Raw genomic sequence first — 25,658 nt, forward strand, 5'->3', positions numbered from 1 at the left:
ATGATTGCTACATCTTTTCTTTGAGCTGCTTATTTTAACCATAGGAAGAGAGGCACTGGTTATACAAGAGCAAAGGGTCACATTCTAACTCGTGTTCTATAGTACTTTACTGCATAAATAGTCCCATTGATTTCAGTGGGACTACTTGTGAAATAAGGTGTTACTCAGTGTGAGTAAGGAATCAGAATCAGGCCCAGAACTACAGTTCTGATAACTACATTTGTATATAGTAATCAGGTTTACCTTTCTCTATACAGTATATACATACAGTTTATATACATAGACCATATTTAGTCCAAACGTACTTCCTTCCTGATATCTATAGTTGTTGGTAACTCAGCTAATATTAACAAATATATAAACTTAAGCTTTCTCTCCAAGAATGACTATCCTTATAGTTTCTCCACTGAAATTTCTCTGTCCTAAAACCCAGTTCTTTGCTCAAAGAGCTATTCCCACCTCTCTGTCCCAAATGGAGTTAATGAGTTGCACCTGCCACCAACGAATCAACAAAAATAAGCTGGCATTGCCCTGCAGGGTTTCAACACCTGCTAATAGGGTGGGACAACAGAAGAGCCTGCCATCCGGTCCATCATGAAACTTTCACTCCATGCTTTGTAACAATTATACTTTGAAGCAAATCGTTTTCAAATTATTTCCATGGAATGCTTTAAAATAATGATGGGAAAACTAGAATAAAGTGAGTTGCTGCAGAAACATATTTCTGCAGAACTGTTTTTAACACCCTGTGCTCACTCAGTCTTGTTCTCTTATTTGGATACTAGTTGCTAAAGGTGAAAAGAGTGGAAGAAGTCTAACCTCTAAATCCATCTGGAATTTGAAGGTGGCTTAGACAAATTTAGAGTTATAGTAGCACTTTGTTTTGTGCAGCCTCCATTTATCATACAGCAGAGCCAGAAATTGAACAACCTGCCATAAAATAAATTTTAATTTGCAGTGGATCAGCATAGCAGAAATGAGATCACATGAGACTTTAAAACGTGTTTATTCTCCAGCTCCTAACACCCTGCTAAGTTTAAGGAGTCAGTGCCATAGAGCAGGAGAGAACCTGAAACACATACTTTCTCTTTTTTTTTTTTTTAACGCTACATATAGCTATTGGCAAATATTATAGAAGTACCACTTCACTTCCCACACTTGAACTTTTGGTTGTCTGTGTGTGTTGCAAGTGTGAGTTCCTGCTCCCCTTCCTATGATAGACTGTCTCACCATTCTTCTATTGTCAGCAAATAGCTATGAAACTCACTAGAAAAGGGTGTCTGTCTCTCATACCCCTCTAGTGCTGGTCCACGCAGAAGATGACAGCCTAATACTGTTACTTTGTGCTGTGGATCTCAAGGTTCCAGTTGCTGAAAGAGACAGAGATCCTGTGGAAAAATAATATCTGGTCTTGCAATTAAAGATTTTATCATAAGGCATGCATACCAGGGGTCCAATTATGGTTGCACAGCAGCTCAGTTCTGGCATTCCCTAACTTTTGAGTGCTTGATTTTGCAAACATAATTTTCTTTGTGTATAATATTATATATCTTGGGCCAAATTCAGCAGTGGTGTAAATCATTGAAATCTTTGGGGTTGAATTTGTCCCAGTATGTCACTCTTCACAATCTGTATAGGAAATGGTGCATCATTCTGCATGTGCCAAGTAGTAACTCATTCTCTGCATTTAAGTGCAATGTAATTTCTTCACAGAAGCACCTCTGATAATAGCGCCCCACTGTAACAAACCTTCGGCAAGAAATACTTGATTCTTCTTTTTCTTTAGAGGGTGTACTGTGGAGGGCCACGTAATCCTTGACTGTTGTGTGGTCCCCCATTCAACATGTTCCCACAACTGTTGGAAGGATATTTATAAAGAACCTTGAGGGCCACCCACTTGGCTATTGAGAACCCTCTGGAATAATCCCTTCGATATAAAGTAGCCTGTGTTACAAATTTGAAATCAATGTGTTTCTATTTGAAGGGACAGTGGAGAAATGATGTGTTCAATGGACAGGGCACCGAAATTCATTGTTCTGGTGTCATCTATGATGGACTGTGGATCAATGGCTACCCTGCTGGTACGTTCATTCATTATGCTATCCAGTTATTAACAAGACTTCAACATAATGCTTTGGCTGTCTCTCTGTTGATTAATATGATCTGGCTATAGTGTTAGCCTCCTCTGTGCACTCAGTTTGCCTGGAACATGTAGTTCATAAGAGTGAAAGCGGTAGCTGTTTGAGTGGCACATTTTTGTGTGTGTGGAGGGGAAGCTATTAATTCAAATTAAATGTAGAACCACAATGAAGTATAAAATGTTACTTTGGAATCTTTTTTGAAGAATAACGTGCTCTTTTCATTTTAAAGCAAATCACACATACATTTTTGGAGTTAAAGGCTGTTACCTTATTCACAAAAATAATAACATAGTAAGTTTAAAAAACAAGTATTAAATTGTCCTGCTCAGAAAGCAGAGGTCACAACTTGAAATTCATCTCTTCCACAGTTTTTTATTCAGCATATTCCTAGCTGCTTTCTATACCGTTTCACAAACGGCCCTAGATAAAAATTAACTAGAAGATCATGTACTATATTTCCAATAAATTCTGATAGCTTTTAGAACATAATGTGTCATGGTTTCCAAACTGGAAATGGTTGTTGCAATATGTAAGAGGATTTATTTGCTGAAAACCTAATAGAATGTTAGGGCTGGATGGAAGATGAAATTAGAAGAGCTGTTTGGAAAGAGAAGACCCCTAGAATTTCTCCATTTTTCTCTTTCAAAGACCATGAGTCAGGCTAGCCTCCTCTTCTAGCTGGATATGGCACAGGAGAGGCACATGGCTCATGGTGTCAGACTTCTAGAACGAGTTACAGAATTATCTCCATGACTCATTTTGCAATGGAAAGGGGAGATGATCTAGGGTAGAGGAAATCATCTCTTGTGTGAAGCATAGTTACAGCACCTTAGAATCCCCTTTGATCACTCATCCAGCCTTTGACTTCTCAGCATTTTCAAAGGTACACATCATCTCTACTGGATTGCTCCTCAACCCTTCTGGTATTAGTTGTAAATATCATACAAGAAGTAGGTTTTAAGAAAGGACTTGAAGAGGACAATTTAGTGGCCTATTGGAGCTGTTTGGGGAAGGTGTTCCATGTGTGGGGGGCAGTATGAAAGAAATCTGAAATGGGTTGGTGGAAGAGAATAAGCAGGGTTCTGTAATTTGTAGAATTATCATCATTTGTAATACAAATGATAATAATGCTAGTCATGGAGCAGACCCCAGTGTCCTAGGCTCTGTACAAAGACAGAACAAAAAGACAGTCCCTGCCCCAAAAACTTTGCAGTCTAAGTATGAGATAAGAGACAACACATAGGTAACAGACAGAAGAGGAAATATAAGGAAAATATGAGACAGTATTGGTCAGCACGATTGTCTCCGCACACCAGCAGCCTAATGTCAAGTTTTTTGTAGGCATCATGGAAAAGGAGAGTTAAAAGGAGAGTTTTAAGGAGAGTTTTGAAGGGGGATAATGAATTAGTTTTGCAGATGTTTATGGAGGGTGCCTCCTACACATGAGAGATAGCATGGGACAAAGTGTTAAGCCGCTTGTTAGAAAATTTAACAAGTGAATGATGAAAACTGGCACAGTGCCAATCAGAGGCAGGAGTTGACATCTTGGTAGTGAATGAGAGATGATAGGCAGGGTGGGGATAGGCCATGAAGAACACTGAAAGTGAAGAAGAATAGCTTATGTTTTAAGCTGTAGAGATGAGAGAGGCAGAGGAAGGATGCAACAAGAGGGGAGATGGTCAAAGCACCAGGGTGGGGAAGTGATTTTTGCAGCACCATTCTGAATGTATCTGAGCAGGGCAAGGTTGCATTTGTCAGGGCCAGAGAGAAGGATGTTGCAGTAATCAAGACCTGAGATGATAAAAGCTTGGATGAAATTTTTAGTTGTGTGTATAGGTAGGAAAAAATAGTATACATGGCCCTTTTACGTAGATATACATTTTAATACCTCTAGCCAGGGTAATCCTGGACGCATGTAAGATGGAAAAGGATTGGTTTAATTCTTTGACTCTGTGAAATGCACATTAATATTGTTCACTTTTCCAGGAATCTGAAACTGACACAAGGTTAATCCACTCCTAAAAATCAGAGCTAGAAAAGAGCAACAAAGGTCAACTAGCCTATTCCCCTCCTGGTGGAAGGTTGTCCCCTGTGATACAGTCTCATAACAAGCATTGTAAAACAGAGCCTAGACAACTGTCATTCCAGTTTTCAGATTGATATCTGATCCACTGACATATTTGTTCACTAGTGCAAAAATCACACCTCTGCTTTCTAATTGTGCTTTACACATAATCCCAAAGTTCTTCACAAATGATATATAAAAAACATTACTAAAATGCATCAATCTCTGTGATGGAAGGAGGCAGTCAATGGTACAAAGCATACTTCAGTGAAGGTGTGGAAGGGAAATTTTGACTTAGGACACAAAGATAAAACCATTTAATCTGAAAGTTCTCATCTGAAATTGTCACACACACAGAAAATTTTAATGGAACTCAGTGCATCTATTTCTGAAGGATGAAGTGCTAAATTAACCTCCCTGGGATCTGAAGTTGTGGCTGCTGGGAATCGAGGTATCCCTCTCCTGATCACTACGAGCTGATCCACATCCTGTGGAAACAAATGAAGAGAGACTCCCATTGACTTCAATAGGAGTTAGATTAGGACCTGAGAGAGAGAGAGAGAGACACACACACACACACACACACACACACACACACACACACACACACACTTTCTGCACATTTTGTTTGGCCTATATCCACTAAAGGGATTGCTTAAATAGTGGCTCATCTTTTACCACCACAAATGAGAAGAAGATCTAGAATGAAAGTATAAGCAATTTGTAAGGCTATTGATGCCTGAGGTCTACTACCAGCAATTCATCAATCTGTTTGGGAGAGAAAATCATAAAAGATGCTCCAGAGCAATGGTTCTTTGAAGGAGGGGGAGCACTTTAAGTCTACTAATAAGAGAAGAACTCAAATATATTTAATGTTGCAGCTCAAGCAAAGAAGATAGTAATTTTGGGCCCAGAAGTTATTGATGTAATCCAAGGGTCTGCTATCACCCTTCATGTCCAGCTACAGAATGAAGAAGGAGAGGTTTCTGAATGTAAGAACATGTTTATAGATATTTTCTGCCATATAAAAATGTTTCACAATTATAAATAGAGAATGAAAATACCAAAACATGGCATTAAATTAAATTTTCCTTTGACAGTTATGATAATTTTTGTTCAAGGTCTTTTATGAGGCCTATAATTTTGCCTTGTACCACTCAGTACCACCTAAAAGGAAATGGTTTGTAGAATCTTTGAAATTTGTCGTGTGCTGTACTTCTGATGTCTTGCCACAGAAGTCATTGCACATGACCCAAAGGTACAAATGTACACACATCTACACACAGGCTCTACACACATCCTACTTTCAGAAAACAATTATATGTAAGTAATCTATGCAATAGGCAATGTTATCATACTGGTAGCATCTCAAGAAATGAAGTGTTTGATAGATTGGTCAAAAAAATCTGTCAATGTCCCTAAAAATTTATGAATTTTACTTCATTTCTGAATTCCATACTTAATATTATATATGCACATAATTCGCTAGTCTTATTTCAAAATCTCAAAGTGGAAAGTCATATAGTTAGAAACATGCACAATGTGGGACTGTTGTGTTAAGGAGATTAATAATGGGATACAATTTTTCACAGTTAAATCCAGGTCATTAATGACCAAAATTTATAAGCATCTGACAGCTTGTTTGTGGCCTGTGTATATGAGTTGATGGTCTCAGTCCCATATTTAGAGAACATTAACTGGTCTCTTTGTTGGCAGTCTTAGCAGAAAGGTAAGGGATTGAATAGAGACAAAACTGTTCTCTCAACCCTAGAAGGGTTCTCTCCAGGTCAGTGTTAGGATAAATTGGAAGGGATAAAGTTTGTTCTGTACTTTTATTTGGAGAGAGAGAGAAGACGTCATTTTCCAGTGCTGCCAATCTATGCCCTTTCACAATCAATGCATTCATTTAAATTCTGTATTCAGAAAAGAAAACCTTCCTGTTGACAGTTAAAACTCACTTGGTCTTTGTAACCTTCTATTTAAAATCATTTCTGTGGAAGTCAAGGCTATCCACAGCATTGTGGAGTTAAATGAATGTATCTAGATAAGTATTTCAGAAAATATGACAGCTTTGTTATAGCTTTTCAAAAATACAAATCAGAGGAGGTTATTTAAAATGAATCCTCTGGAAAGGTTAAACTATGTCTTTGTTCTTTTTCTCACAATTTGAATAGAAGATGTTCAAGGAAACTGAAATATTTATTCCCCATATTTGCCTTTACTAGAAATGGTGAGCACAAACTCTCTGTTCCAGCCTGCTGAGAAGACAAGCTGGCTTTCAAGTTGTGATCTCCCAACTGAAAGTACAAATGACAGTTTTAGCTCTGTTGTTTGCGTGGTGTAGTAAAAGAAGACTCCTGGCAAGCTTCATCTACATGAGGGTTGGAAACTTTGAGTACCTAAGGCCTCTGCAGAATTATGCATGTTTGCTAACTTTTCTTTGAAATTGTGCAAGGGATTCAGCGACTGCTGGGTTTCCTCTGATCATTACTTTTCTCAATCTGCTTTTTTTGTATGCTGAACTACAGAAAGTATAATTTTTCCCACCTTGTCCCTGGACTCGTATTTGGCTTCAACTTCTGTGAAATTAAGCCAGCACAGAATTTGGCCCTAGTTTTTACCAGACTATTTTTTTCTGTCAGAAGAAAACTTTATTACAGTTATTATCAACACATCACAAAATGAAAGAACAAACTCAGCAGCTGAGAGATGGAAGGACACACCATTTTGATTTGCCAAATAAACAATATAAGACTAAGGATTAACAATTGAAGTGAATGAGCAAGAAATATTAATGGGGCATTAATCAAAGATATTAGATCATGACTGAAATAGCTACAATGAAAGAGAAGCAAGAAAATAACACTGGATTATTCTCTCAAGTAGATTCTGATTTCCTAGATATTTTCTTACACTTAAATCTTAATTTTAAAAAATATTTTCTTCTTCCTTCATCATATATTTTTCTTTTTAAAAACCACTGACCACCAGTCTGTTGGACAAAACACTAGGTTTTATTATCACCCTTGCTAACAAGTATGATGAGAGTGTTTTTACTCAGTGGTTGATTCTGAAATTTTGCATAAACTTGTAAGATATTGTGCAGTTGCAACAAATATTTCTGTTTTTTACTACACAGTTATGAAATTTTAATTGTTTATTTTTCCTGTTGCTCTTTTGATGGGAAGATGAGAATGGTCGACTTTTGGAGATCTGGGCTGGAGTCAAAAACCATCAAATTCCAGCAAGTTCTTCTACCAGCTTATTCAAGTTAATTGAAGAAGTTGAAAGGAAGCCAGTGAAAACCCCTTTGTACGTAGTGTGTGGAAAAATCTATTTCAAGAAGTATTTTCTCTTGAATAATACGCAAGGTGCAGTGACTAAATGTCTTGCAGTCACTCATTGGTGTTTTTCCTGTGTATTGGTGCTGACTTTCCCTTGCAGTACTTGACCTATCATCTAGTTCAAGCCAGATTCTTGGATTTTTCTTGTGCCATCACCACTTACTTTCTATGAGTTTCTCCTCTTCCTCCCAAGCCTATGACTTCCAGAAGGCACTGGGAACCTCATTGAAATCAGTAGAAGGAATCCTATTGACTTCAGTGGCCTTTGGCTCATGGCCGTGGGTGATAAGGCTAATTCTTTTCATAAACTCTGACTATATTCCCTCTTACATTACTGCAATCTTCATTGACATTGAGTGTGGGAATCCTGGGGTAGATCTTCTTTAGTCTTTTTTCCCTTGTATATCTGAATTTCTTTGCCAGTATTTCTTGATATAGTATTTTGAAAGAAGCCATTTTGTTTTTCAGACATTAAATTCTACAAATATTACTGGTGAGGTAGAAAAAAAGATATTGAGTAAGTGTCAAGCCTAAGCCCCATTTTCAGAAATAAATTAGGCACTTAGGAGCCTAAAATGTTTTCTACATGGGAAAGTTATGCCCGTTTAAACTAAGGTTTGAATTTTAATAGGCAAAGTTATACCAGTATAACTATATTGGTTTAGAGTCACACCTTATCTTAACTTGTGTAATTCTACTGATATAACTGGTAAAACTTTCCTATGTAGACAAACCCTTAATTCCATTGTAAGTGGCTCCTCCTAAATCACTTAGACAATGGTGAAAATTTTACCCTTTGCGACAGTTTTGTTTTAAACCAAGCTTGTGTTTTGATCACTGGGTAGTTTGTTTCTCCATAGTCAGTTTTTAAAATGGTCTTTTGGTCTACTAAGTGTTCAGCACTTTTGAAAATCAGCCTGCATATTTAGGATCCTAAATCAGAATTCATGGCTGAGATTTTCAGAGCCTAAGTGAGTTTGGCACCCAGTTCCCATTGAAATTTGAAGTGGTTTGAACCCCTAACTCCCTTGAAAATCCCAGCCAACATATTGCTCAACATATTTTGTAGAGTAACATATTTCTCTTTTCTCCCTCAAGGGTAATGGCTGACCATAGGTGAAAATATTACTCAATATCTTTTATCTAGCTAGACACTTAAAAATCCTTAGTCTCAGCAGCACTCTACCACATGAAATGTAATCCACAGTAAAAATTCTCTTTCAAGCTGCTCAGTTTTAATCATTTTATGATGATTATCAGGACAGGTCATCATTATGACTTTGTGTACCAGTTCACCAGGACCTGACAGACATGAGATAAGTAACCCAAATAAACTTGGTGTACAAAGGTTTAGGGCTACACTGTTTGCTGACAAAATCAGATAGACTAACATTATGGGACATCAGCTAGTTTCTCAGTACTGTATGTTATGTTGTATATATCACAATATATATACACAGCTGTAACTTTCATTCACTGGATATTTTACCCTGATGATAAGTTCCATATTATATCTGGATTATTTTATTAAAATCTTAAAACCTATCAGCACAAACAAAATAAAACGTCAACCCTATTTTCTTTCACAGTGGATTTGAGTGTATTAGCTATCCTTTGATGGATGCTGTGTCCGGAAGCTGGGAACTGAAAGCTGCTGTCCCTATATTTGGCAAATCTGGATTTGCACTGGCTGATTTACCAATCCCTAAGGGAGATATAGAGCCAGAATCCAGATCAGACACCCGGCTTGGAACGGGAGATGCCCCTAGCAACGAGGATGGTGAGTAGAGATAATGGATTAGTCAACTGCTCAGCTTTTTAGTTAACTGAGAAACAAAAAGTATCTTTACACAGCAGTAAAACAACTCAAAAAAATAGAAGATGGCTTTTGTAATGCAAATAGGTGGCTCTCAAAGCATTTTAACAGCAGAAGTGATTTCCACTGACTTTCTTATAATAAATGGAATAAATTTCATAGAAATATTTAATTTCTGTTTTATAAAAAACAACCTCTTCTGCAAAGCTTCTACTTCAGTTATTTTGTTCAGTCAAAACACACTGGTTCACAATGAATTAGATAAAGGAGCTGCAACAATCACTTAGACAATCTAAGTTCACTCACTGTGGTAGAATGAAAGATGGGCCTAAACCATGAAATGTAAATGTGAATCCAGAATTTTGACCCTCTCTCCCACCGCCAGCATTCAGAGGCATTGGTGCTGGTTCAGCCCATCTCTAGTAACAACTTTCATTCTGTGACTTCAAATGCAGCAGATGCGGTGTCTTGAGTAAAGTGAAAGTGCCAGTTTCAGCAAGAATGGAGGTGCTGGATCCTAAAGCCTCTAGCCCCTTTAAGATATTTTTAATTAACTGAAATCAGTTTAAGATAAACACCTTTTAAGTGGAAATATATGTTTAATTTTTTCCCCTCTCAGTTTTATCCTTGTTGCTTGCAATATCTGGTGTACGAATTTTTGGGAAATGGCCAACAAGCTTTAACCTGTGATCTTATTTTGAGGCTATGTAACCACAGTCCAGTATTCTCAATCCCATGTTGTCAAAAGTCATGAGATTTAAAAAATAGTAAATTTGGGTTCTTTTTATTTGCCTGCTGGGTTTGAGAAATTAGGGTCTACATCTTCAAGCTTTACTTTGTAATTATAAGGACTAGAATGTTCTCCTTTTTAGAAAGTGAAAAATGAGATTTTCACATAATCACCCAGTTTTAGGAGGCGGGGCTTTAAGAAAAACATAAAATATCTCGAGACTCATGATAAAATCACCAGAGTTAGCAACTCTGTTGGTCAGATTTCCCTTAATCTTTCCTGACCATTTAATTCATCAGACTCTTGTGTTAATAAAATGAGTTATCACATGTAAAAAGCTTCACAAATAGTTCACTGCTGTGTCCTCCCATCTATGAATGCATGTATGAAACATACAGTTCATTCAATTAGAAAAAACGTCTCTCGTTCTTGTAGATGGCACTTCACATACCACTACAAGAGGTGCATTTCAAGGGGAGCCATTTCATCAGAATTTAGGCGGGATGGAAGTGCACAGAACAGGGAGAGGAAAAGTTGCTTGTTTTTAAATATTAGGTCTATGAAATAAATAAAATTAAAATAGGAAAATGTGGAATTACAGGACAGTAATTTGAATTAGTCTACTGGTGAAATCATGTTTGGTTCTTGGGGTGTAAGACTTCTATTTAAGGTATTTAAATGGAACCCATTACCATAGTGTCTGAGTGCTTCTCAGTCTTTACGGTATTTATCCTCGCAATACCCCTGTGAGGTAGGCAGTGCTATTATTTCCATTGTATGGATGGGGCACTGAGGCACAGAGAGGCTACGTGACTTGCCCATGGTCACACAGGAAGTCTGTGATGGATCAGGGACTTGAACTCCTAAGTCCTATGCTAATGTCCTAATGTCCTCTTGTTCATCTCATTACCCCTTGAAGGAATTATAGCACAGTAAGTCATAGTTGCATGTTCATCCTATATATATATATATATATAATATATTCAATACTTAGATTGTTATTCCATTTTCCTACAGGACAGGGAGTAACGATTGAACTAACACTTTCTTTATAAACATGCTGGTATTGTTTTACCACTCTATTATTCTTGGAATTATTCATGGGAGCCTAATGCTGAGGCTTGGGAGTTGAATCAAAGTTTAATCACGGCAGTTTATTGTGAACAGTAATATTAAATCCTCCCATATAACTTGATACATTGTAAATACATGATTTGCATCTTAATATGGTCAATGGAGTAACAAAGCTGGTGGTAGTTACGAGTTAGTTGAAAAAACAAAACAAACACCATCTATCTTAGAGATTTATTTTGATAGCCCCAGCTTGTGTGACACTGTGGTTTTCAAAAATCACCAGTTTGTGCAATTTTTTTTCATTTGTCATTTGTTTTTTAACTCACCAAAATAAATATTGATAATGAAGAAGAATCCTTATTTACCACATGAACCAATGTTAAGTTATCACCACAAGATTAGGGTTATTAAACAAATGTGTCTCACTCTTGCTGGCTCAATCCAGGGCATTTGATTAGTGAATTTTCAGGTCATAGGTAAAAATATTATTTTCCCTTTCATGGGACATTGAAGCAAAGAGAGGCTGGAGTTGAAATCCGTACTACAATATTTGTAACTAACACCTTTCCTGATACAAGCATAATCCAGGCTGTTGGCTACCACAAAGGGAGGGTCAGGTAGATGACTGATTCCTGGTCATCCTTGTAAGTGTGAATAGTAACAGTATTGTATTTTTTAACTCCTTAGTCACTCTCAACAGAACACACATCACTTTTCTTTTCAGCTAGAATGGATGGAAGTCTTGCACCTAGTTCAGCTGATTTCAGTTTCTTTAGAGAGAGGGCTAAATGCTCAGCTTCACTGAAGCAGAGCTTATCATGCCTGGCATGGGAGAGACAAATGTGACTCTAAGCCACCTTTCCACCCTAACCTCCTCATCCCGGGACTGCTCATGGGCCATAGCTCAAATTAGAACAGCCCAAGGGCTGCTTTCATTGTGCCAGTTTGTAATGGTCCCTTTGTATGTCCATCACCCCAGCGAGGATCTCCAGAGCACGGCACACTCCCTTTTACCCAGAATTCTCCTATGCAGACATGCCATTTGGAGCAATGGCGACATTAGCATGGGCCAGGAACTTTTGACTTTTCCCTTAGCTAACCTTTTCATTCACTGTGTCTAATGAATGTATAATCCTTTTACCTACTGCCTACCCATAATTAACAATTCACTTTTCTATTCCTCTTTAACCATAATTGGAGGATCACATTTGGGCAGAAGATGGATTGAGCATAAATAGGGGCATGTTTTGGGTGATCCCATCAGGATTTGCAGACTCTTGGCTTTCATTTAAAAGAAAAATGAATTTTTAATTCTTCTGGTTCGGAAGAACACCTACTGGATGTGACCCTATGCAGTACCATCTGCGTGAGTGTGCAGAAGCAGACGCAAACAATGGGACAATTCTGCCCTGGTGTAATTTCACCAACTTGTGAGTGGGTTGTGAGTGTGACAGACAGGAAAGAAGAGAGAGGTACTAGGGGAAGAGAGTCAGTGATGGGGTGAGAAAGTGGGGAGAGAGTAGGAAGAGGAGGGAAGAGATTGAGGAAGAAGAGAAAAGAAAGGAGGGCAGGACAATGGGTGAGATTGAAGGGCAGTATACACAACAGAAGAAGAGTGTGATGGCAGGACATGGAACAATTATTGTACAATATAGAAAAATAAGTATGGGAGAAATGATCCAGAGAAGAGACACCAACATAAATAGTATAAAAGGTACATAAAAAATGGAGTGAAGACAACGGAGAAAGAGAAAAGTCAGATCAGCATTTGTTTATTAATTAATAATAAATTTAGTGCAAAAATGCTGCAATGACGGACCCTTTGTTTATTAAAAAAAGTGGGGAAGAGGACAGTGGACTGGGAAGCATATAGTGGAATTCACCCAAGGCAGGATCCACATACTGCAGAGATGGGTGCATAGAGGTGTGTAATAATAATAATTATTATTAATAATAATTAATACATTCCCAGGGCCTGCCCTGACGGTAGCTATTTCTAATTAGCACTGCTAGCATAGAGTTCCACTCATTACAATGGCACATAGGAATTGCCAGACTGGATCAGACCAGTGTCCAGTCCTGTCTCCAAAAGTGGACTGCACCAGCTGTTCTAGGGATAACCTGACTCCAAGGACGGTTCCTTCTACCCCCTATAGTGGGTGCTTTCCGCCCTTAAATATGAGGGGGTTCATCCCTTCCAAAAGTCTTGGTGGGTTTGTTGTTTTTGTTTGCCTGGGGGGCAGAGGGTTACTCTTGTTAGCCATATAAGGGTATGCCTACACTGCAGTTAAACACGCGAGGCTGGCCCTTGTCAGCTGACTTGGGCTCGCAGGGCTTGATCTTAAAGGACTGTTTTAATTGCGGTGTAGATGTTCGGGCTCCAGCCCAATCCTGAACGTCTACGCTGAAATTGAACAGCCCCTTAGCCTGAGCCCCACGAGCCTGAGTCAGCTGCTATTGGCGAGCTGCGGGGTTTTAACTGCAGTACAGACATACCCTAAATGTCTAATTCCTTTTCTAAAATCCTGATACAGTCTTGGCCTCCATGATGTATTGTGGCAGTCAGGTCCACAGTCTAATTACACATTTTGTGAAAAAGTATTTCCTTTTGTTGGTTTTGAATTTGCCCCCCCCCCCCTTCATTTTCAGTGAATGTCTTTTTGTTCTTGTCTTATGACACAAGAAGTTAAATAGAAGATCACATTCTATCTTCATTATTTTGTACACCTTTTATCATGTCATCTTTTAGTGGGGCTTACTACACCAGCATAAAGCCAGACCTTTCCCATAGCTGCTGTGGATTGGAGTAGCACCTGCAGCTCTGCCATGCCAGTTGCATAGATATTGAGAGCCACTGGATCCATCAAAACACAAACCAATGGCCTCTTCTTTATCCTGCGTCATTATGGCTTTTGTGCTAGTCTTTGTGGGGATGATGATGACGTGAAGACTCTTTGCTTTGTGTGTAGGGGGCTTCACCTGCATTTCCCTATGCAGCCCTATGTGGGGCTTACCTAGTGCAGAGAGCTTAGTGCTATCCTTGAATTTCACCCAAAATAAATAAGACATAATATACAACATTGTTGTATGGACAAGTATTAAAAATGTAATTTACGTTTTGAATTATTGCTTCCTAAAGGTTCATTTGACTATTAGGTTTGCAACTTTCCGCCATGGCGATTTTTTTTCCTGGCCATTTTTTATTGATTATGCTCTCATTCTTCTCAGCAGGTTTCATCTCTGGTTTTGAGAGAAATGCTGTCTAGCTCTCAAAATGCCTCAAGAATTACTTCTGTTGATGAGTAAATTATGAGGTCCTTGAGGCTTTCATGCACCACAGTCTGGAGTATGGTTGTAATAATGCAATAATGAAAATTCATGCAGTTCTATCCACTATTGATGAACTGTCAGTGAAATAGAATTCGGAAAGGTTCTGTTGTATAGTAGTAACACATATGTACCCCTTTATTTCAAATATGGATGATTTTCCATATTTCAAAAAGGTAATGAGATCCAAACTTAGCAAAGATGGATTAGATGTAATTCCTTTGGAGAGTCTCCTTAGTAACTATATAGTTATACATATCTCAGATTTACCAATTCATTTCTAGCTGTTTCCTGATGTTAGAGAAGTAAATTAGTTTTGTAAAAATGAGTCTTTTTGGTTTTTAGTTTTGTTTTCTTCTTATAACATCAGTCATAGCAGCAACAGTTTTATGTTGAAATATGAATAATTTTCCAAGGCTCTTTTTGAAAAGTTAATAATGGCTGTTTAAAATAGCACTAGACAAATTACCAAATGGAATCAGAGCAGCAATACTAGTTTGTTTATTTCAGTTTATGTAACGCTAATGGAAGTGACGCATGCATGTTAAGGGAGAATATTCCTCTTACGTTCTTGATGTTTTTACAAGACTTCAAAGTGCAATATAAAAGAGATTTCTAAGCATTTATAACAGCAACATGATTTTGCTGGTTGTCCAGCTTCTCTTAATCCCTCTGATTTAAATTTGGTTTATAGCATCACATTTTCTGCTGCATCAGCTACAATATTTCTCATATTTATGGAGCGAAGAACTATTTATTGTGTTATATGTCTTACATTTTGGGGAATTTATAAGACTGAGCAACAAGCTTTCAATTGAAAGCAGGACTAGGAATGCATGGAGCTTTCATATTCAGGCCAACCCAAACGTATCCGTGATTGATTGTTTAGAAGATTGGCGCTTTTAAAAGTTCAGGTTCTCTTTCTCACTGTTTTTGTGCCACTAGTGTTCAGTTTTAATTATTCCATCCTCTAATTCAGGCCTGTTGTTAAAGTTGTACCATACTAACTCCATTAAATGTGCAATCCTATCCCTCAATCTGCTGAGTCACAAGAAGGAGAGGGTTATTTTGGTTATTTTTGTTTGTTTGTTTGTTTTTGTTTTATAACACTCTTGGATTCTCTTCTCATTTCATCCGAGTGTCACTTCAAATGATGATATATTGAGCTTAAATAGGAAACAAAAAGGCATAGAAATCAACTACTGAGCCATCGCTTATTACTCCATCTTTTTAAATAGGGAGACAGAAGAGAGCCCACATGCTGCTAAAATAAGTTACCTCATACGCAGAATACAAAACCAACAAACGATATAGCTGGGAATTCAAACAATTGGAGTTCTTGCCAATCCATGTTATTTTTATTAACAAAATCCAAATACAACAAGCTACTTTTCCTTTCATCGCAGAGTGTCTAAGACCCTGGTCCAGCAAAATACTTGACCATGTGCATAAACTTTGAGGAATTGGGTCCAAGAAGAGTAGATCTCACTATCAAAGCTGTAAAATATGATATTCTATATATCTATATTTAAAATACATTGTTTGTAGCAGTTTTTATAGTACCAAAAGAGTTTCACCAATGATAGTTCAGTAAAGAATGTGTTTGTCTACTAAGGAAGTAACTGGGAAGCATAATATACTTTCATCTTGACCTTCTAATTGTCAATACTGTGTTTGACTTGTAGAAGTTTTTGACACATCAGTGTGTTGGGGTTAGGGGTGAAGGGAGTGGATGTGACCAAGGAGTTCCCTTTACCGTATAGTAATTTCTAAACTGAAAAAGTAAACCAGAAAAAGGTGGACTGAACATTTACTAAAGAAATATGTTCTGAGAATGTTTTGACAGAAGATGCGTAATTTACTGCAACACAAGCATCTGATGGCACATAGATACTTTCTGCATGATATTCAATAAAAAAGTAGTTACTATAACAACTGGCTCACCATTAGTATCTCCAAGAAAGAGTACATCTTAAAAGAAAATACATGAGGTCACATGCATTCTGTAGTGTTTTGGTTGAAAAACATGTAGCAAAATAAACACATTCTCTCTCTCTCACTCACTGATGTTAAGGTTGATTTTTAACAAGTTGTAATTTTGCTAACCAGATTAGGAGACTGTACTTTTTTCATTCCTTGAACATTATTAGAAAAAATAGCAGAGAAGTGTTGTGTTTTCTTTTGTTTTAAATAGACCTTGTTTGAGTGTCTCATCTCTAATCACTATAGGGACTCATCTGTCTAAACAGCTGACCAGACAGACACTACTATAAACACTGGTAAAAAAGAATAATCAGGAGCCTTCTCATTCTGCCTTGAAGATTTTTTTTTTACTTTAAAATAGATTGATCTGAATCTGCTACTTTAAAATTACCATTGAGGGTCTGATTCTGCTCAGATTTGAAGTCCATAGGAGTTTTACCTTTGACTTCTGTATTAGTATGATCAGGCTCTTAATCTGCTTTCTTTAACGCCTGCTGCCAGATCCTCAGAGCTAACATCAAAGTCCACTTCTCCCCATCAATGCTTCCCACTCCTCCATTGAAGTCCTCAGTGCTAAAACTCTTGACATCATCAATGTAGGTTGCCTCAGGATCATCAAATGTTTCTTTGAAGACATGATATTCATTTCCACTACAGACAAACGTTCTGCTGCAAAGGTTTTCAGCTCCACCCTCTATTTCCCCTGGGCCATGATGAATAAAGAATTCCTAAGAAGTTAGATTATTTGAAATCTGGTACTTACATGTCTCTTTCTCTGAAGAAGCTCAGAATTCTACATCCTACAGATATATTTTTAACTTCTCTCCCATTTGTTGCTTTTATTTATAGCTTTGCTTTTACCTGAACTAAATTGTTCAACCAACATTCGCCACCTATATTGGCCAACCAGTATCCACTGCCATTTTGATCATACTTCTGTCTATCTAGGTTCTTGTATGGTTCCATCACTGTAGAATCTGATACATTTTGTGTGAAAAATTCTGTTTTTTCTATATCAGCACTTTATTTTCATCATCCTTTCTCCTGTGAATGCTGTGGACCAAATCCCATCTGTCTCACAACACTTCCAGTGAAATAAAATGTGTGGGAGAAATTTTGGAACCATTAAAGTCAATAGTAAAACTCCCATTGACTTAAGTAGGGTCAGAATTTCATTCTGCATGTGTAAAGCAAGCAAGATGTAGCTCTATATAGAGTTTTCCCATAGTTACTGAGGCTTCCTAAAAGTTCTGTCTTTTGGGATTCTGTACTCCAGGAAAGCTCACTAGTTCTTTGAGCTTTACTGGATTTAGAGATCGTCACTATCTCTGTCTTCTCCAGAGATTTTTCTTTCCACTCTGTCAATTGGAAGCTTTATGCTTTGGACTCTTCTTTCTTGTAAATAAAAGATGCAGATATCAAAACCTAAGATTTACTATAGCAACAGGATGAGAAACTAATATACATAATGCCTACAATAATCTTATTCTCTGTACGTTCCTTACTTCTTGAAAGTTGTTTAAAGAACTTTATTAGGGTTGTGGCAATGAGGAACTGTTGAAATCCACATAATTATGAATATTATTTTTGTGTGTGGCACCTTCCCAAGAATCTTTGATCTTCCCATTTGTTTTTCACTATCTTGCACCTGAAACCAGGTGGCTTAGGAGCCAAATTCAGATCTGGTGTAAATGAGCTCTAGGAATATTGAGATATACATTTACCACCCTGGAGTGAATCGTAGGAACAAGGAACAGAGTGTAATTACATAGCCAGTACAGTAAACCTCGTGAGATATTGTGTAATATCTCAAGATATCTCTGTTATACTCATTTGAGCAAAGTGTGGCTATTGTAATATTTCATTGTTAATCTCATGAGATTTTTCAGTAACACTGATAATAGCAATACAGCATTTGCCTTTCCCACTGTAATTTCTTTTAATATTGCTTAAAATTACACTGTCAAGGTTTATAAGCCCCAGAATTGACCTATCTTAATATTACAATAGGTGGAGAAAATCTTCGGCATTCTAAGTTTCTATACTTTTTAAAAAATCTGCCACTCAGAAATAATGATAAAAGGCTTATTTTTATGGGACTCGCAAAGGGCACGTTGAATGCTCCCTCAACTGCCTCTGCAGCAGCTAGAACAAAATATTATAAATGCTATTCCCAGACCAGTGCTCTTATTCCCACAGTTTTATGTGAACGTAAAGAAGTATTGGTATTAGAAGCTTTGTTGGAGGAATGCAGAGAGAAAAATTATCATGTTAACTTTGAGTCCATTTAGTGCACAGGTAAAACTATGTTTGCAGATTAAAAATAATCTGCAAGAGGAAAATATTTACATGCCTGAAGGAAGTTATGAATAAAAGGAATTGTAAATTCAAATTGTTTTATAATAATAATGCACTTTACAAGTGCGGTAAATATCATTGTCTCCATTATACATATGTGGAAAATGAGGCATTGTGAGGTAAAGTGCTTGCCCAGGGTCACCCAGAAGGCTAATGGCAGGAGTATAAATTATGTGTCCTGAGTCCCAGACCAGTGTTATTTCTACTAGGCCCTATTGCTTCTCTTTTTAAAGTGTTACTGCTGTGTTATGTACACATCAGAATGCTTTTCATATTGGATTTTATTTACTTTATTATTTGCTACAGTACCTATCATCCTAGCAGCTAGATGTTTTCATTGCAAAAATTAAAACACACAAATTACATGTATTATTCATGGTAGGAGGCAGAAATAAAATAGAAACTACCATCTCTATTCTTTATCGAGAATTGGTATCTTAGCTCTTGGGGGAGAGAAAGACCTGACCCAGAAGAAAAGCACTAAATGAAATAAATGAGTCTCAGTCTAATGCCCCCCAGACTCATACTATAGCAAATGGCCAACGGGAATCCATTCCAAAGATGAGAAACTCAATTGACAAAATCCTGCCTGCTGACTGGGAAAGATCAACAAAACAAAGCCAACATGCTCTAAACCCTCACTTTAGCAAGTGAGATTTCAGCGTAGCATTTCTTCAAGGGAGCCGCGGAGTAAGGACTTGATACAATCAGAGCCCAAAATTGTAGCTCCCAAAGTGTTTCAAAGGCACCTTGTGTGTTGTGTTCGTGGGCTGAGTTGCGATTTTAAAAAATATTTAAATGGCAATTATAAAATGCAACTGTATTTTTTCAAGCAAGATAATTTTGTTCTGTCCCAGTATAGATAGTATGTCACCATTCTTTTGTTAGACACACACACAGCCAAGAAAACATAGCACAAAAAGGATTATGTTATTGTAGTACAGGGGTAGGCAACCTATGGCACGTGTACCGAAGGTGGAACGCGAGCTGATTTTCAGTGGCACTCACACTGCCCGGGTCCTGGCCACCGGTCCAGGGGGCTCTGCATTTTAATTTAATTTTAAATGAAGCTTCTTAAACGTTTTAAAAACCTTATTTACTTTACATACAACAATACTTTAGTTATATATTATAGACTTATAGAAAGAGGCCTTCTAAAAACATTAAAATGTATTACTGGCACGCGAAACCTTAAATTAGAGTGAATAAATGAAGACTCGGCACACCACTTCTGAAAGGTTGCCGACCCCTGTTGTAGTATATGCACTACTTTCTCTATTTCTGTTCCTGAAAGAGTTGAGTGGCATTTAAATTCAGGGATTAGTCATTCACTTTACATAGGTGGCGTCAGATTCAGCCCCCCCACTTCCTCCAGTGTTCACAGAGCTGCTAAGGCACAAAATGTATCAGGTAGAGAATAGAAACACTACCTGCTCTTGTTCAAGATTAATCTCCTTTCCAGGACCAAGGTCCTCTGTAGTGCAGAGAGGTGTGGTTTACACCTCTCTGTGCTAAGCAGAACATAACTGGCCTATAGCCTTTGAGTGTATGAAAAATGTCTTATCAGCCTGTAGATGCAGTGGTTGAATAGAAACATGCTGCACAGCCATGAGAGCTTAAGGTTCAATGCATGATGATAGCCTGACCCCTGGTCACAAAGGGTTATTCTGATTTCGGGCCAACCCTGGTTCCAGTTAAGACATTAGCAAAATGTTCATTGACTTAAATGTAACCAAGATTTGGCCTGCTAACCAGAAATTACTGCTAGTGAAAAAATGGTAAATGGCAGTTCTTGAATTCAGAGGGTTAACACTTTTTTGCATTCATTTTTGATTCCACTCTCCCCTTAAGATTTCTGAGGTTATGAGGTCACTCTCCATCTGTGGTTTGCTCAGTCTTAACATTTGTTATAAATAAGTACACTATAATGTTGGGAAATCTTTGTGGCAGGCAAGCCATCTGTCCAAAGGGGAAGGGAAATCCTGCTTGTACAGGTTTATATCTGGAAAGCACATAGAAGTCAGTGACCTGGGCCCACATGTGTATAAAAGGATTAAGGGGGGAGGTGGAGCGGGAAGAGGAAGGAGCATCTTACAGTAACCTGTGATGTGTCTATATTTCTTTTCTCTGTTTGACTAAAAGTCTAAATAAGCTTGTGAGAGTTCCCGTCTGTGACCTCTGATACATTTCTGTAATCTCATTTCTCCACCACAACAACAGGGCTATAAAGTGATGATTAATGTGTTTGCCGATTTTGCAATTAAAAACCCTGGGCTAGTCCTGAACATGCTGATTCTATTAGATTAACAGGGAGTGCCAGAGATGTGGCACTAATTGTGATAAAAGGGGTCTTGGTGTTTCTCAAGCACATCCCCATTAACTCAGTTTAATGAGGCATCACTTTGGAATTAGACTCTTGCTATACAAATTTCTTCTCCACTTTCACTTATACTGCTACTTTTATATATAAGATACTTTTTCTAATATTTCTGTCCTGAAAACAACATATAATATGTGTGTGGTGAATTAGAATTTATAATGATACATACTTTCCTGAAATACTTTGGAAAGGTTTGAGTTAGCCTAGAGATAATGCCCTGCACTCTGCCTTATAGTGATGGACTTGTGCTCACTTCTCTTTCCTGGTCTCTTGTTCCCTGAGATAGCAGGCACTTAGCACTATAGATGCTAAGTGCTGTGATTGTTGGGGGGGTCAGGGATGAAGCTCTTCAGTTTACTCCAATTGTGATCCCTTAGACCAATGAATGATCAGTGAATCTCTGATGGGAGTCCATCCAGTTTTCTGTAGCAAGAAGAATTGTGAATACAACACAAGATCTTGAAATTCATCTTCTAATATGGGTGAGATGAAGAATGATATACACCAGCATCTGACAAACACCATGGGAGACACATGAAGGAGCATGTTAGTCAATGACAGTTGAAATGATTCAATTTGAAAGACAAAGTCCTCGCTAATCTAGGATCAAAGTTCCTGCAGGACCATCTACCACCCTGTGTCCTGTCAAACCAAATTATAACATTGCCATAATTCTGGACTGGACCAAGAGGCAGGGCCTCGTGTGAGATACTCTGTCCCTGAGAATGGCCATCTGGCATGTCTGTCCCACTATGGCTGTTTTCGGAAATTAAAACTTCTTTCTGCTTCAGTCATTTTAATAATCAGAATTTAACTTCTCAATTACCATCTATCCTTCTGTACATAATTCCTGTTCAAGTCACTGAGAGCTGTAGTTGTTCAGCACTGTTAAACAAGGCCTTGAATGTTTAAATGTAGGCACGCAGAATTAGAGGACACTTTTGAGAATTTGTCCTATTGTGACTTGATGGAAGGTCCCAGAGGAAGTGAGTTTAATATTAGAACTGAGCTGAACCCAGAAACGTCTAGCTTTTAATGCTATGACCACTACAATACTCCTCTCTTTGAATGTCCAGTGAAAAGATTGTGGATACCTTTATCTAATCAGATTCAGTATCTGTCTTCATATTCATTATACAATAGCATGTTGGAATCTTTTATTGATATGAAACACTTTAGTTGTTTAGGTTTTGTTTCCTTTTTTTAAAAACTTTCAGATTGGCTGCTCTGCATTTTGCTCCGAAGAAAAGCCTATCTCATGCATATGGAAGATTGCCAGATACTCTAAACCCTATTTTGGTTAAATTACAGTACCCAGATTTTAGTAACAAAGCACATTGATTTTATATTCAAAAAGATTTTTATATTTAGTCTGTTAACCTTTTGTAATTCCCACCCACAGCTTTAAACTGTAGAACATTTTTTATGCTAATTGTTGCCAGTAGGGTATCTGCCATGGCCCCTTAGTAATTTAAACCCATTGAATCGTAATGCAGGTGCTGATAATTGCAGAACTGTTATTGTCTGACTGGCTGCAGCATATACGTTTCAAACAATTCCTTGCAAATTGGATTTGAGAACATTAAAAAAAAATCGCATAGTTAAAGATAACCTTACATTATTTTAAAAAAAAAAACTAACAAAAACCAACAAACTGAAATTGTATTGCAGAATTGTCTTTCTCATCTGCAAGACAGTTTGAAGTATTTTGGCTTTAAAGCATTCATCAGTGTGACAGTTTCTAGGGGCTTGACAACAATTATGTAATTTAAAAAAAATCTGTATTAGTTCATTCCTGTACTGGAATTTGTAGCTAATAGTTTCCGGAAAATGAAATCAGGTCTTGTATGGCAGCACAGTCCAATGAATAAGATGCTGGAGTGTGAGTCAGGAGATCTGGATTTTAGTCTCAGATCTGCGGCTCATCTTCTATGTGACCTGGGGCAAATCACTTCACTTCCCTGTATCTCCATTTTCCCAGGTATAAAATGGAAATAATGATAATTACACTCCTTTTTTTAAATACTTTGAGAACTGTGGATCAGACCCTATGAGAACTAAGTATTAATTTTTATTTATTGTATCAGCATCCTCTACCTCAAGTTCAGATGTGATCGTGGCAGCATTTACATTAAGAATCCATATTCTGAGTGGTTAATAAGCATCTTGTCCTGAAATCACAATATTCTGAGATTTAAGTCTGGGAAAATATATATTGTAAAATAATGTAACTTTTTTAATAGATTGTTGACCCCTCTCACAGTGGAATACTTGTTTTCACAAAGTGCTTTGCTGTGGGAGAAATTCACCTATGAAAAAGGTGAGAGATCTCTCCAATGCAGTGGAGTCAGTGTTCAGGGGAGATGGCAGCTCATTGTGGAGCGGGTGCTCTGTTTTTTAAATCAAAAATAGGATCTTTGGGGACCTGTTGTCATTGGAAAAAAGATCGCTTCTTTCTTTTAATTTTAGCAAAACATAAATGTTTTTGAAATTTTGGAATTCAAAATTTCTGTCCAGTGATTTTTTTATTCTCTCAGCACCAAATAAACCAGGCTTGGTCTCTACCCTGAGAGCTCACAATCTAGGTAGAGGTACAATGAGTGTTAGGGAGCAAGGGAAAGAGTTAAAGGTTCCAGGAGGGAATACGCAGTGAGACCCAGCTTGGATTGGGGACTCAGTGTATTCAGAAGGTGTTGCTACTGCTCTGCTCCTTAGTTCTGGCTATTGCAGCTTCCCCAGGGAGCTGTGGGTTTCTGTGCTCCACCATCATAAGCCTTGGTACTGGTGGGCATTTTGGGGAGTGGATGCATGGTAGAGTGCCTGGTTCCAGTGGGTTTGGGGTGAGGTAAAGGAGGGTAATCTGCCTGCCTTTACCTCTGCTCACCTGCAACTGTTCTGCTGTCTGCAGTTGCTGAAATTTCAGAAGACCAAGGGTTTTTTTTAACTCCTCCTCTGGCATAGTTGGTGCTGGTGGCCCTGTGTTTTTTAAAAATTTTAATTTCATGTTAGGATGCAAAAGCTGTCATTTTTGTAAGCACTTCATGAAAAACAAAATTTGGTGGCAGTGAAGTGGAATAGAACATTCTCAGCCCTAAGTAAATGTTCACAGATCCATGGGATACAAGCTCCTATGCTGGGTGGTGCATGGCCCCTGGTCCAGCCAGTGGTCACTACAGTCACGAGAAGACTGTTTGTTTATTTAACGCTCCTTTTTCAATTCCTGTTGTGGCACTTCAGAAATATGTCACCGTGCACCAACGCATTGTCCTGAAAGGAAGTTGTATTAAATTGCTGCAACTCCCATGTGTGGATGCTTATTTCTATTTAACAGTACCTTATACCGATTTAACTAAAGTTGATTCCTCGTCATGTTAAGCTAAATTGATACAAGTCATTCTTAAATCAGAGTAAGATTGTCCACATATGGGGGTTACACTAATTTAACTAAATGGTTTAAACCCATATAGATAAATTGGTAAAACTTTCTCATGTGTAAGACCCAAGTTCCAACTCTTTAAAGTACTTTAAATCATTCTCGATGCACATCCTTCTGGCTAAGAGAGTTCCAATGCAATCATGACAGCTATCCAGTCTTTGGACCTCATCCTGATCAGTGGTAGATTTTTTCCCCCCCTCACCTTTGTTCATAGGTATTACAACACATACAGTATGTTCAGTAAGCTCCTTTCCCTGTGGCAAGACAACTCGGATTCAACGGCATGAATTAAGGATGGAGTAGCAGCCTTAGCTCTTAATTTCATAGCTTTTGTCAAATTAAATTACAACCTTGCTTTGACATATCATAGGGTTTTTTGTTTGTTAATTGATATTAGTTTTGCAGGATTCAAATGGAACATAATTTTATAAGTTAACGGTTGATTGAAATCTCGGTTTTCATTGTTTCATGTTTTTGAGCCAGCAGTGAAAGCAAACTATTTGTTAAATCTGTTGCCTGTGTTTTACATTAGAGAAGTTTGGGTTTTGCTATTGGAAACATGCAGTGTTTTCCTTATGGAAAATCTGGCAGCTTAGCTCTGTGTGGCTCATTTTTATTATAGGCAATTTGAACACTTCTTTCTAACATCAGCTGTATTTTTAAGCGGTACCGAGAGATAAATTCACCTTAATTATATTTTTAGTTTTTATATATATATTTTAATTAATAGAATACCAGTTTGGCTATGTCAACAGCTTTCCAGACAGGATTTATGATGAACAAAATGAAACCAGTTTAAGCAGTATCAGCAAACTAGGCATGGGTCCTAGCTAACGATACCAGTCCTGTGCAATTTACACCAGATGGAGCCATTTCAAATGAAAAAAACAGACAGTGATTAGCCACTAAGGGATCTTTTGTGCCAGGTGCAAATTTTATTCTGGTGGCATCATATTAGATTGATGTAAACTGTTGTCTGGAAACTAAACTAGAAACAGACTTGT

At 37.7% G+C, this 25,658-nt stretch overlaps 1 protein-coding gene across 1 annotated transcript in view; it reads left to right on the top strand.

Moving 5' to 3' along the window:
* Positions 1 to 25,658, top strand: part of MORN1 (MORN repeat containing 1) — an 88,112-nt gene that overhangs the window by 24,958 nt on the left and 37,496 nt on the right. The window contains exons 7-10 of the mRNA XM_026660105.1: positions 1,985 to 2,081; positions 5,088 to 5,198; positions 7,395 to 7,518; positions 9,140 to 9,330. Of these exons, the coding sequence (XP_026515890.1) occupies positions 1,985 to 2,081; positions 5,088 to 5,198; positions 7,395 to 7,518; positions 9,140 to 9,330 (523 nt within the window). The remainder of the gene's footprint in view (positions 1 to 1,984; positions 2,082 to 5,087; positions 5,199 to 7,394; positions 7,519 to 9,139; positions 9,331 to 25,658) is intronic.

This window comes from Terrapene carolina, unplaced genomic scaffold (genome assembly GCF_002925995.2).
Source record: "Terrapene carolina triunguis isolate 2854851 unplaced genomic scaffold, T_m_triunguis-2.0 Scaffold714, whole genome shotgun sequence".
NCBI lineage: Eukaryota > Metazoa > Chordata > Testudines > Emydidae > Terrapene > Terrapene triunguis.